Source organism: Raphanus sativus, chromosome 6 (assembly GCF_000801105.2).
Source record: "Raphanus sativus cultivar WK10039 chromosome 6, ASM80110v3, whole genome shotgun sequence".
Lineage (NCBI taxonomy): Eukaryota > Viridiplantae > Streptophyta > Magnoliopsida > Brassicales > Brassicaceae > Raphanus > Raphanus sativus.
In genome coordinates this window covers 16,544,034-16,559,678 of record NC_079516.1, presented here as the reverse complement: position 1 = coordinate 16,559,678, position 15,645 = coordinate 16,544,034, and the positions used below count along the sequence as shown (strand labels likewise).

At 34.1% G+C, this 15,645-nt stretch overlaps 2 protein-coding genes and 3 long non-coding RNA genes across 5 annotated transcripts; 1 reads left to right on the top strand and 4 right to left on the bottom strand.

Moving 5' to 3' along the window:
- Window positions 1-833: 833 nt before the first annotated feature.
- LOC130496609 (uncharacterized) lies at window positions 834-1,673 on the bottom strand. Its single transcript, XR_008935768.1, has 4 exons — window positions 1,584-1,673; window positions 1,368-1,481; window positions 1,128-1,198; window positions 834-981 (listed from the first exon to the last, which is right to left on the bottom strand). It is a non-coding gene; the product is annotated as an uncharacterized LOC130496609 (long non-coding RNA).
- A 563-nt stretch (window positions 1,674-2,236) lies between these two features.
- On the bottom strand, window positions 2,237-2,717 carry LOC130496621 (uncharacterized). The gene is made up of 3 exons (XR_008935776.1): window positions 2,629-2,717; window positions 2,468-2,538; window positions 2,237-2,398 (listed from the first exon to the last, which is right to left on the bottom strand). It is a non-coding gene; the product is annotated as an uncharacterized LOC130496621 (long non-coding RNA).
- An 83-nt stretch (window positions 2,718-2,800) lies between these two features.
- Window positions 2,801-4,053, bottom strand: LOC130496597 (uncharacterized). Its single transcript, XR_008935750.1, has 6 exons — window positions 3,938-4,053; window positions 3,764-3,850; window positions 3,523-3,661; window positions 3,292-3,432; window positions 3,009-3,056; window positions 2,801-2,873 (listed from the first exon to the last, which is right to left on the bottom strand). It is a non-coding gene; the product is annotated as an uncharacterized LOC130496597 (long non-coding RNA).
- Window positions 4,054-9,593: 5,540 nt separating this feature from the next.
- LOC130495604 (uncharacterized) lies at window positions 9,594-11,687 on the top strand. Its single transcript, XM_056987022.1, has 4 exons — window positions 9,594-10,636; window positions 10,736-10,835; window positions 10,899-11,021; window positions 11,175-11,687. Exons 1-4 carry the CDS (start codon window positions 9,594-9,596, stop codon window positions 11,685-11,687), a joined length of 1,779 nt encoding a protein of 592 aa, XP_056843002.1.
- A 1,328-nt stretch (window positions 11,688-13,015) lies between these two features.
- On the bottom strand, window positions 13,016-14,000 carry LOC130495603 (protein AIG2 B-like). Its single transcript, XM_056987021.1, has 5 exons — window positions 13,969-14,000; window positions 13,842-13,914; window positions 13,605-13,697; window positions 13,430-13,513; window positions 13,016-13,311 (listed from the first exon to the last, which is right to left on the bottom strand). The coding sequence occupies exons 1-5, from the start codon at window positions 13,998-14,000 to the stop codon at window positions 13,180-13,182; spliced, it is 414 nt and encodes a 137-aa protein (XP_056843001.1). The 3' UTR covers window positions 13,016-13,179.
- Between the last annotated feature and the right edge of the window lie 1,645 nt (window positions 14,001-15,645).

The following is a 15,645-nucleotide window of genomic DNA, read 5'->3' as shown; positions in this document are numbered from 1 at the left end:
GTTGTAAGAAAATTACCTTTTTCTGCTAGTTGCTTGACCAGTGAATTATTTGATTCCTGGGAAACAATATCATATGAAAAAATGAAACGAGAAACACTATTGAATATGAGTATAGTTGGTGTAAGTAGTTTACACATGAGACGAGAGACAAAGAGATTTCATCACCCGACTCTCAGTGGTTCTGCTGGACTGATGATTTGTAGCTTCTGAAACTCGAAGATCAATCTGCATGAGGAAAGAAACAGATGAGAACAATTAAAGAGTAGAGTTATTTCATTTGACTCTATATGACAAAGAAAGAACAACTTACCTCTAAAAGAAGTAATAAAATGATTGGCTCTCCCAAGTAGACGAAAATACTCGAAATTGATCCCCAGCATGTTGCATCTTTAAGTGATATAGCTCTGAAATGGAGGTTTATTTAGAGAATTAGATATGAACTTCCTTTTCACCACCGACTGTGCCACTAAGCCACTAACTATAGTTCTTTCTAATCTTTTGGAACGTTTATATTGGTCTTCGAACTTTCAATAAAATTCTTGAGTTTACCTTTCTCAAAGAATTGGTCAAATCTTGTTGATGTCACCTTTATAGATCCAGCAGCAGACAGCAGTAAGTTATGTCGATCTGCAAATTACAGAGTAAGACACTCAGTTTTCGTGTTAATACAATTTTCAACATGCAACCAACACTATATTGGAAGATTGACTGGTCTTTTGCCAAGCACCCATGCTCTATTTGCATTTGCAATATAAACGGCTCTTCGTCTGGAGTGGGGAACAGAAGATATAGATCTTTAATAGCGTTACTAGCGCATCACAACCAAATTAGTCAATCTTGAACATCAATAGCGTAAAATCAGCTTGATGCAAGCATATAAGTTTAATTGATAAGAAAAGTATGACATGAGTACCTCGTTGTTCATTAAGATTTCTTGTCAAATTGCTTGATCAACAACGTTGTTTATTGCAACATAAAAACCTATGCACATGGCAACACAAAAAGCTATGTCCTTTCTTTTGGCTGCTAAAATCCTATGGCATTCTTGATCTTATTCAACCATTACAGATAATATTAACCTACTAAACGTTAGCATAAGAGGATAGTTTTCCAGAAAGAACAGTTACCTTGACGTACTATCCACAAATTCATCCAAGTCTCAGATTTCTCGAAACATTCCACCAGTCCACTCTTAAACCTATAACGTGGTTGAAATCTCTTAGTTATCTAGAGAGCGTTGTAAATGATTCAGTGATGAGAACAAGGTTAACCTACAATAGGTAGAACCACAACTCAACATGAGATAAGAGACGCCCATTTAACAATACCATCAACAAAAGAAAAGAAAAAAAAAACATACACTCCACCTGAGATTCTAGACCGAATCATCACCATCTTAAAGAATAGCTTGAAGACTTCAGTTAAAACCTTGATTTCCCATCGTTCATTGGAGATTTCTCTGTCCTTTAACAAGATGGCACCTAAAAGTCTGCTAAACAAGATTAATGTTTACAAGAACCGATAAAAAAAACAATGAGTGAAATATGAATAATCATGGTTCAAGGTATAACAGTAGGACATACCCAGCAACCACCATAAGAAGAGATCCAAGACACAAGATTAAACATCCGGATAGCAGAGACAAGAAGAAGAACCATTAATCCCAGACACCTATTCATAGTAAAGAACAAAACTTAAAATATGATAAAGTTTAAATATGTGTTAGAACATGTATTAGTAGATTTAGATAACACATTGATCTAGTGCACATCTATTGAGAATGAAATCTTTGAAAGAAGAGAAAGGAGAAAAAACCCTAAACCCTAAAAATGAGACCCAAATTTTTCAAACAGTTAAGCATAAGAGTCTAATTGATAAGCAAAGTATGACTTGATTACCCGTTATTCACTTGGATTTCCCATTTCTATCAAATTATAGCAAAGCAGAAAAAAACCTGTTGAAGTCTATATTGCTTCCAAACATGTTGTTTGATGCAGCTTGAGCTCAAGAACCTGTTCATGAGATAATAGTGTTATGAGAAGAGATATGATGTTATAAGACCTCAACTAATAGAGGCCTTCGTCCCAAACTGTCTTAACAACGTTTTGTCTCCCAATCATAAGAATCCACATGCCTGCGACTGAATTATTTAATCAGAGCAATACATAAAACATAGTGCAAATAGGATAAAGAAGAAAAACCAAAGCTAATAATAATAATGCACAACTTACCTATTGATGATGATGTAGTGAGGAAACGTGTTACTTTTCCTCTACGAACCAATCTGATATCTTGTCAAATTGACGTCTGTTACCGCTAGTTTATGAGTGGCTTACCGGGCGTATGGGGAAGAGGCCTTCGAGGTTTAAGGGACCCTCAGGAACAGAGGTTTCCCTGTCTTTTGGATGAGGAAATGGATAGGGATTATGGTTGTTCTGAAATTCAGAGTTGCAGTCTTTTCTTTTACCTATTAAACTCGGACTTTGGAAATCACCAGGCTTTAATCTGAAAGATTCCTCTACCATTTGCTTCCATTTCCTGCAGAGACAAAAGTACAGTGAATTGGAAAATCAATAGTGTTCTTGATGGTTGAATTCGAGCAGACAAAGTTTCTGAATTTGATCGTACTTGACAAGCTGTTGAGCTAATCTCTGAACATTTCGCGATCGATGCCTCCGCTTTTGATTCACAAGCCGCCCGATATTTCTTCCCTAGAGTGACCAAAAATCATAAACTTGAAAAACTATGAAGAAATCGAAGAATCAAAAGTGTTCTCTATACAAATTTGGTTGCTATTATATTACCTGAAGATCTTTCATTGTTATGTCAACATATTCCAGTTTCTGAAGCAACTCAACTAAAGCTTCTTCAGACTGAAACACAAACAAACAAATCTATCTTTACAGCTGAAATAAAACACAAAGGAAACTAAGTAGATTCAGGCAAAAAAATTTAGAAAACCAGATCAGGATCTTCAAGTTTCTCCTGAATAATAATGCACAACTTACCTTGTCAAATTGCTTGATCAACAATGATGTTTTTTGCAACATAAAAACCTATGCACATGGCAACACAAAAAGCTATGTCACTTTCTTTTGGCTGCTAAAAGCGTATGGCATTCTTGATCTTATGAACATAATGGTTTGGTCTGATAACATTCAACCATTACAGATAATAAAACGAACCATTACAGATAATAAAACGATTAACCTATTAAAAGTTAGCATGCGAGGATAGTTTTTCCAGAAACAACATATATAAGAAAAGAAAGAAACGAAAAAGAACAGTTACCTTGACTTACATCCACAAACTCATCCCAGTCAGAATTCTCGAGACATTCCACTAGTCCACTCTTGAAACTATAACGTGGTTGAAATCTCTTAGTTATCTAGAGAGCGTTGTAAATGATCCAATGTTGAGAACAAGGTCAACCTACAATAAGTAGAGCCACAACTCAACATGAGATAAGAAACACCCATTTAACAATACCATCAACAAAAGAAAAGAAAAAAAAAAGCATACACTCCACGTGAGATTCTAGACCGAAATTTGATTATGCTGCCATCATCACCATCTTAAAAAATAGCTTTGAAGACTTCAGTCAAAACCTTGACTTCCAATCGTTCATTGCAGATTTCTCTGTCCTTTAACAATATGGCACCTAAAAGTCACCCCAAGCAAGATTAATGTTTTCAAGAACCGATAAAAAACAATTGAGTGAAATATGAACGGTCATGGTTTAAGGTTTAACAGTAGGACATACCCAGCAACTACCATAAGAAGAGATCCAAGACACAATCTAAACATCCGGATAGCAGAGACAAGAAAGCAGAACCATTTTCCCGGCCACCTAATCATAGTAAAGAACAAAACTTAAAATATGATAAAGTTTACATATGTGTTAGAACATGTAGTAGTGGATTTAGATAACACTTACACCTTGATCTAGTGCACATCTATGGAGAATGAAATCTTGGAAAGAAGAGAAAAGAGAAAAAACGCCAGTAAAATGGCATGTTGTACTTTGTTGTGAACGACCAAAATTTCTTGAGCCCGTCACATCGTATAGACTACTTAGTTTTCTAGAAAGGTAGGCTTTTTAGATTGAATGTTATATCGTCAAGAAGAGCATACAATGTTTTAGTTATCTCAACCAGTACATGATCTTGAGCCCACACACTGATGTAGTGTCGTAAACAAGTCTGATGCCTAAATGAAACAGCTGGAACCAAACAACATAACCAGGAGAAGAACATATCGCCACATAAAAAGGGAAACAGATAAAAAAAAAGTCATGCTTCAAATGAGATTTAAAGTCATAATTAGATACCTGGTAGAGGTATGAGTTACCGAAAGAATGTATGAAAAACTACAAATGAGACCTGAATTTCTCAAACAGTTAAGCATAAGAGTCTAATTGATAAGCAAAGTATGAGTTGATTACCCGTTATTCACTTTGATTCCCCATTTCTATCAAATTATAGCAAAGCAGAAAAAACCTGTTAAAGTCAGTATTACTTCCAAACATGTTGTTTGATGCAGCTTGAGCTCAAGAACCTGTTCAGGAGATAATAGTGTTATGAAAAGAGATATGATGTTATAAGACCGAAATAATAGAAGCCTCCGAAAGAAACTGAAGATATATTCATCCATCACAAATAAGCAGAAGTAGTTGTACGAAAATTACCTTTTTCTGCTAGTTGCTTGACCAGTGAATTATTTGATTCTTGGGAAACAATATCATATGAAAAAATGAAACGAGAAACACTATTGAATATCTGTCATTTTTGCAATGTTTTCTTTGTATTTTGTCTAGGTTTGTGTTTGAGTTACTGGTATGTGGAAAGTCGTATTCTGACTTATGAGTGTTGACTGTTTTTGTTTTGATCATTTTTGTGTGTACGTTCGAGTTTTGTTGTGTCTGAGTATTTTTGTATTAATATAATTTTGTTGTGTTTAAAGATGTGTATGCGTGTTTTGCGTTCTGTTTTCTTTTTCTTTCCGTATGTGAATTGCAAGTATCTTGTGTGTTTTGTAACGTTGTGTTATATTATGTATGTATGGGTGTGTATAAGAGAGATAGAGACGTAACCTTTGTTGGACTTAGACTCGAACACAAACTGTCTTAACAACGTTTTGTCTCCCAATCATAAGAATCCACCTGCCTGAGACTGAATTGTTTAATCAGAGCAATACATAAAACATAGTGCAGATAGGATAAAGAGAAAAAAAAATCAAAGCTAATAATAATGCACAACTTACCTATTGATGATGAAGTAGTGAGGAAACATGTTACTTTCCCTCTACGAATCAATCTGATATCTTGCATATGTATGCCTACAAATGAACACACCTTGCTTAGCTCCATTGATCAAAACCAAACATAATATTCTTGATTGATTTCTAATCTTTGGGGGTACAAAACACTAAACTACCAAACTCTACCTTTCCATAGACTTCGATCAAATCTCTTTTTACCATTTCCTTGATTAAAATGGAGCAATAAGCTAAAAGTAACTCAGTAAGTGGTGTGTCCACGCAACATTGAACCACAAATCTCAGGATAATAATTATGGGTTAATTTGCGAATTAGCCATGTATCGCGTGTAAATTAAGGAAGTAGTCATGATTTTGACATAATTCACTCTCTGACTTTTTGGCTCCCTTCCATCCGGTTATACCCCTCCAAGTAACAGGTTATAGGTTTCAACACATAAAACAAATGACGTGGTGATTTTATGTCCCACAATAATAATGTCATAATTTATGAAGTACGTCATAGAACTTTATTCAAAATCAAAGGAAGAAAAAAATGCAGAGAGAGGAGTAGATAGCAATCGTAAGTGTAAAAGAAACAACGTTAAATAAACGAAGAAACCAAGATTGTATTTTCATACTATGTATGTTAGATAGAATAGTATAAATACAAATATAGTTCCAATTGAAAGAGCAACTACATAATATAGAGACAGTTGAATAGCATAACGAATTGAAGCATGTTAATGCAATAGCCTTTGTTGTCTACAGACTGCCCTAAAAACTAAACCGTAAACCCAAATTCCCCACCCCCAACCATATACACCTTACCCCATATACAAAACAAAACCCTAAACCCAACCCCCTCCCCAACCATATACACTTACCCTGATTACAAAACTAAACCATAAACCCCAAAAATATAAATCCTTAAACCATAAATCCCAAACGATTGGAATAGTATATAATGTGAACGTACGATTCCATGTAAAATGGAATAATGTGAGTCGTAGACTATACCACTTGACATGACATATAGCAACGAAATATACTGATACGGTCATAAACATAACATCTGTGTATTGCAGATTTCATTCCACAAAATAATCGATGAATATCAAAGAAAGAAAAATATGCAGAGAGAGGAGTAGATGAATATCGTAATTGTAAAAGAAGGTTAAACAAACACAGAATCCAAGAAGCGTATTTCCATACTATATATCATAAATATAATACTAGAAATACAAATATACTTCCAAAATAAAAGTATCAACTAATCACTAAATCCAATGTCAACTACAATTATATAGAAAATAAACGTATCAATTAAACACTAAATCATACACGAAAATATAAACCATAACCCAATGTCAACCACACAATCTTCCATAAACTAAACCTTAGCCACTAATCACTAAATCCTACATGGAAATATAAACCCTAATCCAATGTCAATTAACCCTAATTTTCCATAAACTAAACCCAAATTTTGAAATACCAATAAGATGCATTTCCATTCTACCTGAGCATATATTATAAAAAAATGTGACAAACGAAATACCACAATAGATATTTTTCAAATTTTGAAGTGTCTATGACTGCAAAGAAGGAGGCAATGCTTACACCAAATTCAGATTGACGGCATTACAGAAAAGAGGTGAAAGAGACAACATTATATAAATATCATTCCATTCAACATCACATTGTATTATGTTTTATTTGATGTCATAATCAATGTTATTCCATTTACGTCCAATATATTATTTTTCTTTACAAAATTACATACACACACTAATGTAAAATACACACACTAATGTAAAGCATATATATATACTAATACAAAACTCATATCAATAGAACATGAAACAAAAACGAATAAGATTGAACCCTCTTCCGGTTTCCTTCCCTCGCGTAAGACCTTTTGTATTTTCATGTCGGTGAAAGTCAACTATTTCACCACAATTTAGTCCATGCCAAACTTGAAGAACAAAGTAAGAGGGAATCATGGTTATAACAAAGTAATCCATTGTATTTTATATAAACATGAACTTTTATATTTCAAACATTACAATGATAAAGAACGGTAGCGCATTCGTTACAGATCATGCAATTCCATCTCAAGTAGAATAGTTTGTCAACTGATTTCATCTCAAATAGAATAGTTTACGCATATAGTCTTTTCTATTCCATTTCAAATAGAATATTTATAAAAGATCCCACGCAAACAAGTTCTATAGCATATGCTATTCCATACATCAAACTATATTACTATACTATTTACTATGTATCTCTGCTAAAATGCACAATTCAATGTAACAAAGAATAAGAAAAATCGGGGAAACCTAAACCCTAAATCAATTGACCAAATTCGCCGCAAAAATCAGATCGGACATGCAATGGAAACAAGGTTGTAGATTTATCAATTATAATACACTAATTCCGACAACAGCTCAAATAGAAAAGAAAAATAACAACATATGAAAAGGTTCGAAGGTAAACACCTGAGAATTTACCGTAGTTCCAGAGATCTAACAACAATCGACGGTTTGAGGTGGAACAAGAACGGTAAAGCAATAGAGATTCACCGAGATGATTAGAACCACCGAGATGATTGGAAGAGAGAACGACGGAGATGCTCACTGAGATGCAGGAGTGTATCGAAAGGTAGAAACCACGGAGGAAGAAAGTGAGAATGGAGATTGTGTGGAATGGGAGAGGACACGATTTACTTGAGGCAATAAAAGTTATTATTTTTTATATATTTTTCTAGCAGGTGAGCCGGTAAATTGGAGAGGGTATCACAGTAATATTATACTCCCTCCGTCCCACTTTAAGTGGTGTTTTAGGATTTTCATTTTGTCCTATTTTATGTGATGTTCTCACTAATCTAGGTAGAATTTAATATGATTTGAATTTTATGACCAATTATAAAATACTGTACTTTTTTATTATTGGTTAAAATAGTTTTATTTAATGTATTTTTATGTTACCAAGATAAACTACATAAAAATATGTGTTTTCTTAATATATGTGTAATAACCTAAAACATCAAATAAATTGGAACAAAGGGAGTATATATAAGATGCCGTGTATACATTTGTTAGGTTAAACGCTATTCTTCCAATTAACATTTTTTCATGGTTATATGCTCCAATTTTCCAATAATAATTAATTAAAATATTTTTTGCTCGTAATGATTAAAAGACAGCGTCCTCACAGTAAATTAAAAATCCCTATATCCATTTTATTTTTTATGAAACCCTAAGATGTTAGAAAACAGAACGCACGAACTAGCAATCGTTAGTATGCATTCACGCATTATCATCAATGGTTCTAAAATTGCAGAAAAGAAGTGTTTGGAAAAGAGAGTTTATACCTGATTTTCACCGTAATCGGAATCGTTCATGTTACTCCAGGAGGCGTTAGATCGCTACTACCGCCACGACGGAGGAGCACCATGTAGAGGGATGGTGCAGATCTAAATCTCCACCACCGGATCGGTCCTAACCATTGGCGAAGCTACACAGTGGAGTGAGGGTGCACGTGCACACTCAATTTTTTAAAAAAATAGTGTTAACTGTCATGAATTTATAATTGTGCACCCACTAAAATTTGCTTGCATCAAAGCCTTAATGAAAAAAAAATAACTTAGCCCATTACAGATTACAATTAACTCCAAAGCCCAATTATATTCTCTACAGTTTTTGTTAAACCCTAACTATTCTAAATTATGTCTACGCTTAATACAAAATTTAATCGCTCAAGCTTCTTCTTCAACGTGCAACTGCAAGTGCAAATCATCAAATCAAATTGAGAGAATTTTCTTCTCTTGTATACCATACAAAACTGGTAACTAATTAACTATTCTTTATATTTGTGCAATTATGTTTTGAATTGTTCAATTGTTCCAGCAATGTCAATGTCTATGATTAGTAATTATTTAAATAGCATCTGAATTTTTTGTTCCAGTCGTACAAGTCCAAGATCATAGATAGAGGCTTTATTCTTGATTACAGTTGATAGTTTGCAAGTTTTACATAGCTTATAATTTTTATAAATAATACTTTTGCTATACTATACGTTTTGATTTATGTTATGTACTTTTTGGTTTTTTAGCTTAATCAATGGAACGGTACTACAAAAAAGCATCAGTTTCACTGTCTGATAACACTTTACCATCTAATAATACTGATGATTTGCCGTGGGATCCTGCTAAAAGGAAAAATATCAAGGATTATAATGCAAATCAAGTCGATGAGGTAAGACGCAAATACCTTCTTAGAGGTCCGTGTCAACCACTTGGTCATAACTTTGAAAAGAGACTCATAGGTGGTAAAATGAGACGATTTAATTCAGCTTGGTTTGGTCTGTATGGTAATTGGCTAGAGTACAGTGTATCGGAGGAAAAGGCTTATTGTTTGTGTTGCTACTTGTTTAGAGATGATGCGTATCCTGGATTTGTGAGGGGTGGGTTCTCGAATTGGCATAAGCCTGATAGGTTATCTTTCCATGTAGGAGAACTTAACAGTTCTCACAATAATGCTGTCAAGAAGTGTGATGATTTGATGAATCAAGGTCAATCCATAGTACATGCTATGTACAAGAAGACTAATGCGATGAAAAATGAGTATCGTATCAGATTAAATGCTTCTGTTGATGTTTCTAGATACTTATTGCGACAAGGATTAGCTTTTCGAGGTCATAGAGAAGGAGAAGAGTCTTCTAACAAAGGAAACTTTTTAGAACTTCTGAAATACACAGCTGATCACAATGATGTTATAAAAAAAGTTGTTTTGGAGAATGCTCCAGGAAATAACAAGATGGTTTCTTCAGAGATTCAAAAGGATATTGTAAACGCTTTTGCAGAAGAAGTAGTGAAATCTGTTATTGAAGAAATTGACAACGGAGTGTTTGGTCTATTAGTAGATGAATCTGCTGATGTGTCTGACAAAGAACAGATGGCTGTTGTTTTTCGATTTGTTGATAAGAAAGGAGCAGTCAAAGAAAGGTTTGTTGGAGTTGTCCATGTGAAAGAGACTTCTTCTTTATCTTTGAAGCATGCTATTGATGAGTTGTTTGCTAGGTATGGTCTGAGCTTGAAAAAAGTGAGAGGACAAGGTTATGACGGAGCTAGTAATATGAAAGGAGAGTTTAATGGCCTGCGATCATTGATTTCTAAAGAAAACAGCTCTGCATATTATGTTCATTGCTTTGCTCATCAACTTCAGTTGGTTGTAGTGGCTGTTGCGAAAAAGATATTTGAGGTTTCTGATTTCTTTGATATGGTTTCTATGTTATTGAATGTGGTTGGAGCTTCTTGCAAACGAAAAGATAAAGTCCGGGAAAATTATCGAGCCGAGATAAATGCTGGAATTGCTAGTGGTGACATTAACACTGGGAAAGGACGGAATCAAGAAATTTCTTTTCGAAGGCCTGGAACTACAAGGTGGGGTTCTCATTATAAAACGTTGTTGCGTTTGGTTGGGTTGTTTTCTACTATTATTAAAGTTCTTGAGTATATCGAAAAGGATGGCGCAGATGATTCTAAGAGATGCCAGGCATATGGTCTTCTCAAATATGTTCAGACATTTGATTGTGTGTTCTATATGCATCTGATGTTACTTATTTTGGGAATATGTGAGAATCTATCTATGGTTTTGCAAAGGAAAGATCAAGACATTTTGAATGCTATGTCACTAGTAGAATCTACTAAGCGGGAGTTACAGAGAGTAAGAGATGATGGATGGGATTCACTAATGTTGACAGTTTCTTCTTTTTGTGAGAAACATGATACTCAGATGCTCGATATGGAAGAAGGTTTTATCGATTCTCGGAGGCCAAGGAAAAAAACCAACATCACTAATTTGCATCACTATAAGGTTAATTGCTTTAATGCAACTTTGGATTTGCAACTTCAGGAATTCAACGATCGTTTTACTGAGGTAAACACTGAGCTGCTTATTTGTATGGCTTCCTTAAATCCTATTGGTGCTTTTCGGGCATTCGACAAGTCAAAGTTGGTGAAGCTGGCTAAGTTCTATCCAGAGGACTTCAGTTTTATGGACTGTTTATCTCTTGAGCAACAACTTGGTATTTTTATCGACAATGTACGGCATGATCAGCGATTTAAAAATCTGAAGAGTCTTGGAGATCTTTCTCTTCTGATGGTAGATACGCAAAAGCATATTGCACATCCTTTGGTTTATAGGCTTTTGAAGTTGGTTTTGACTTTGCCGGTTGCTACTGCAAGTGTTGAAAGATGCTTCTCTGCAATGAAGATAGTAAAGACAGCTCTAAGAAATCGAATGGGGGATGATCTTTTAAGTGATTATCTCATTTGTTTTATAGAAAAAGAATTGCTTGATGATGTCGCAAACGAAGAAGTGTTGATCCGATTTCAAGCCATGAGTGAAAGAAGAATGCTTTTATAAAATGTTAGATTTTTTATACAATAATGTTGTTTTTAATATTTGGTTTTTAATATTTTAATAATTTATTTAATATTTCTTACTTTATTATTGGTGCACCCTTTGAAAAAAATTTCTGGCTTCGCCAATGGTCCTAACCATCGGAATCCGATCAAACTAGTTACGTATTCGAAATCGGAGAATCTGAGGAAAGATGAAAGCATTTATAAAGGAAGTAAATTTATCAGAGCGGAGAAGATTCGAGAGAGCCGTTGGATGAAGACGAGAGGTCTGCTTCAGCTTTCGGGTAGAGAGACGAACGGTTACAATCGCTGATTGAAATTACTATATTACCCTCAGTGCTAAATATTTCAAATTTGATATTAGCGGTTACAGAACGGCAAATCTATATAAACCATTACGAACGTAATTACTAAAATACCCATGACACGAAATGATGATGATAATTATTTTTTTGGGTCAACAATAATGATCATTATTTAGGATGATGAAACAGCTTAATTTCTCTCTGGCTCTTTGCTTCTTCTAAATATTAGGCGAAATATTTTTCTTTTGAAACTAATCTTAGGCGAAACATGTGTTTATTGTTTATTATTATGTTCAGGTTACACTTGTGTTAGATACTTAATTTTCTTGTTAACGGTCATCAATCTCAGGATTATTATCAACAACTCTGTAACATAATCTGCATATGAACAGAAAATCATCTTGCAGTTTTTGATGGAATGAATAGACGCGACAATAAGCCGCACTCAAACCCTGGAAGCTTTGTTATTTGTCCAAATTTTTTTGCTCAAGTCTTACCAAACGAACAACATCTCTGCACTAACCACTTCCATAATTATTGTATTTTCAAAGTAATTTGACTTTTTAAGGATTAAGACCTGATTGGCATTATTAACACAATGCTTTTCAAAGACATTCTCAAGGATTATATTAATATTTCTTTCCACTTTTTCCTTGTTTTTTGCAAATAAATTAATAAATTAATACGGGTGGGTTACCAATCTAACAAAAGATAGTTTGAAAATTAATATATAAAAACTTAAAGATTAATCTAATAAAGTCAAACATCTTGCCGTATTGTATAGACTGTTTTAATGGTTTGCCAAAATAGTTGGAACGTTGTGTTGACCTATCATAGTCATGATCTCAAAAGTTGCGAAAGGTATTTGATTGGATGATTTTATTTCCAATTTATTCAGACTGCAAGTAAAATACACGCTGGATTACTACTAAAATAATAATGATAAGTTCAAATCTGTTCTAGTACATATTTTTATTTTTGTTTCCTTTTATTTCATCCAAAAAAAAAGATAAAGACACCTGCATACGACTAACTAACTCAATTACACAAACAATACAACATATACTTTTTTCTTTGTTTGTTTTGTTCTCCACTCATAAAACTCTTACTTGCAGTAGAAGATATAGATAACGAGAGTGATTTCAACACACATGTCGATGGGAAACAAAAGAAAAGCACATAGATTCTTCAGGCCACATGAGGATCTTCATGTACAAATTTCTCAAACTCCTCCCTTGATTGCCCATCCGGATTCTTCTTCCATTCCGTAAATTTCTTGGCCGCTTCCATGAATTTCTCCATGTGAAGCCTCTTCCATTCCTAGTACCAAATCAAGTATTTACATAAAGTGTTTGCGCCAAAGGTCCAAAACCATTAAGCAAAGAAAAGACTTAATCATGTATCTAGTATGAGATAAGTTGAGAGAATGAATTAAAACCTCGAAATCCCATTCTCCATACATATCAGGATCATCCTTGTTAGCCCATACATAGGTTTCCACTTTCATCTTCTCAGAAGTGTCCTATTTAAATTGGTGAAATAAGAGCTTCAGTATTTAAGCAATCTCATGTTTATGAGATTAACTGACGATAATATGAAGTAATAACACGCACAGTTAATACAACTTCAACAGTCTTCCTCACGTAGTCATCTCCTTCAATCATATCTAAGTTCTCTAGCTGAGCATCTGTTAATCCAATTAGTATCTGCACCAAACCATCAAACCCTTTTTTAAAAAAACCAACAAAACAATGTTGACAACCCTTCAGATAATAAAACGAATAAAACAAGGCAGAAGAAAAATGGAAGCCTTATAAGAACAAGAGAAACAAGAGAGATGAAACCAAAACCTTTCCGTTGATAAGTCCGTTCTCAGAAGGAGAGATACATGCGTGCAAACGCCCTTTCAGCCTATACACATGACTGCAAAAAAAAAAAAAATTCAGTTTTAATCAAGGGAGAATTTGTGAAATGTACAAAAGGGAGAAAAAACTCAAGAATATAGTCATTCTACAGTTACAAACCGTAGATAGGACAATTAGAACACAATCTTGACCAAAATCTCCTTTTAGGCGCGTGCGTTTGATGTTGACGCTCTAAAACTGAATTTGTGATACAATACTACATAACATATAGTATAGTCTAAAGATTGTGACAATTAAGAATATAACAATACATGGAAAAGTGTTTGTCTGTGTATTATCAAACGCTCGAACTATATACTATTCTATATATAACATAGATGTAGAATAGATTATTCCGAACATAAACCCTAAACCCTAAACCGAAATCCTAAATATTAAACCCAAACCTAAACCCTAAACCCAAACCATATAATCTAAACCCTAAACCCAAACCATATAATCTAAACCCTAAACCCAAATCCTAAACCCTAAACCCAAACCTAAACCCTAAACCCAAACCATATACCCTAAACCCAAACATTAAACTATAAACCCTAAAACCAAATTCTGAACCCTAAACCCAAACCAAAACCCTAAACCCAAACCATATACCCAGACCATATACCCTAAACTCAAACCCTAAACCCAAACCCTAATCCTAAACCCTAAACCCTAAACTTAAACCATTATCCATTACATGACTATGTTATACATATTATGGTATGGAAAACTCAACATACCCACAAACTTTGTATATATGAAATTCTCTAAATTTCTTTAGAGAGAGAGCTAACGAGTGGCGACGGTGTTGGAAAACAAAACAATATAACTGATCAAGTAGTGAGTAAGAAGAATCAGAAGGCAGAGAAGGAGATACAAAGTGCAAAAGAAGAGAAAAAGAAACGTATCATACTATACTGTAATTTAAAATACAGTATAGTATGATAAATTGAGAGAGAGAGAGAGAGAGAGAGAGAGAGAGAAAAACCCTAAACCCTAAACTCAAACCATATAGTATAGGCAAAGACAGATAAACAAACACAAATTCATATACCCTAAACCCAAATCTAAAAATTCTAAACCCAAATCATATACCCTAAACCTAAACCCTAAACTATAAACCCTAAACCCAAACCCAAACCATATACCCTAAACCTAAACCGTATACCCTAAACCCAAACCCTAATCCTAAACCCTAAACTCTAAACCCTAAACCTAAACTTTTATTCATTATGTGACTATGCTATACATATTGTGGTATGGAATACTCGACACACCCATTAAATTTGTATATATGAAATTCTTTAAAATTTCTTTAGAGAGAGATGATGAGTGGCAACAATGTTAGAAAACAAAACAGTGTAACTGATCAAGTAGTGAGTAAGAAGAACTAAGAGACAGAGAAGAAGATATAAATTACAAAAGAAGAGAAAAATAAATTTATCACACTATACTGTAATTTAAAATAGTATGGAACATATGACGTATGATATGGGGATAGGGATTATGAAGAAAATTATAGCAATTTAACCGATTGGGAGGACCAAAGTTAATATGATAGGTTGAATATGGAATACTCGACACAACCACATTATCTAACCAATTGGGAGGGTCAAAGTTAACATAACAGCTTGAGAATGTCAACATAAATGTAACACGAAGGAAAGCTTCTGTGAGAGTTGCGTGCACATGGAGGAGGAGTAGTGGAGATGATGTAAGAGGAAGAGGAAAAAGAGGAGGAGGAAGATGA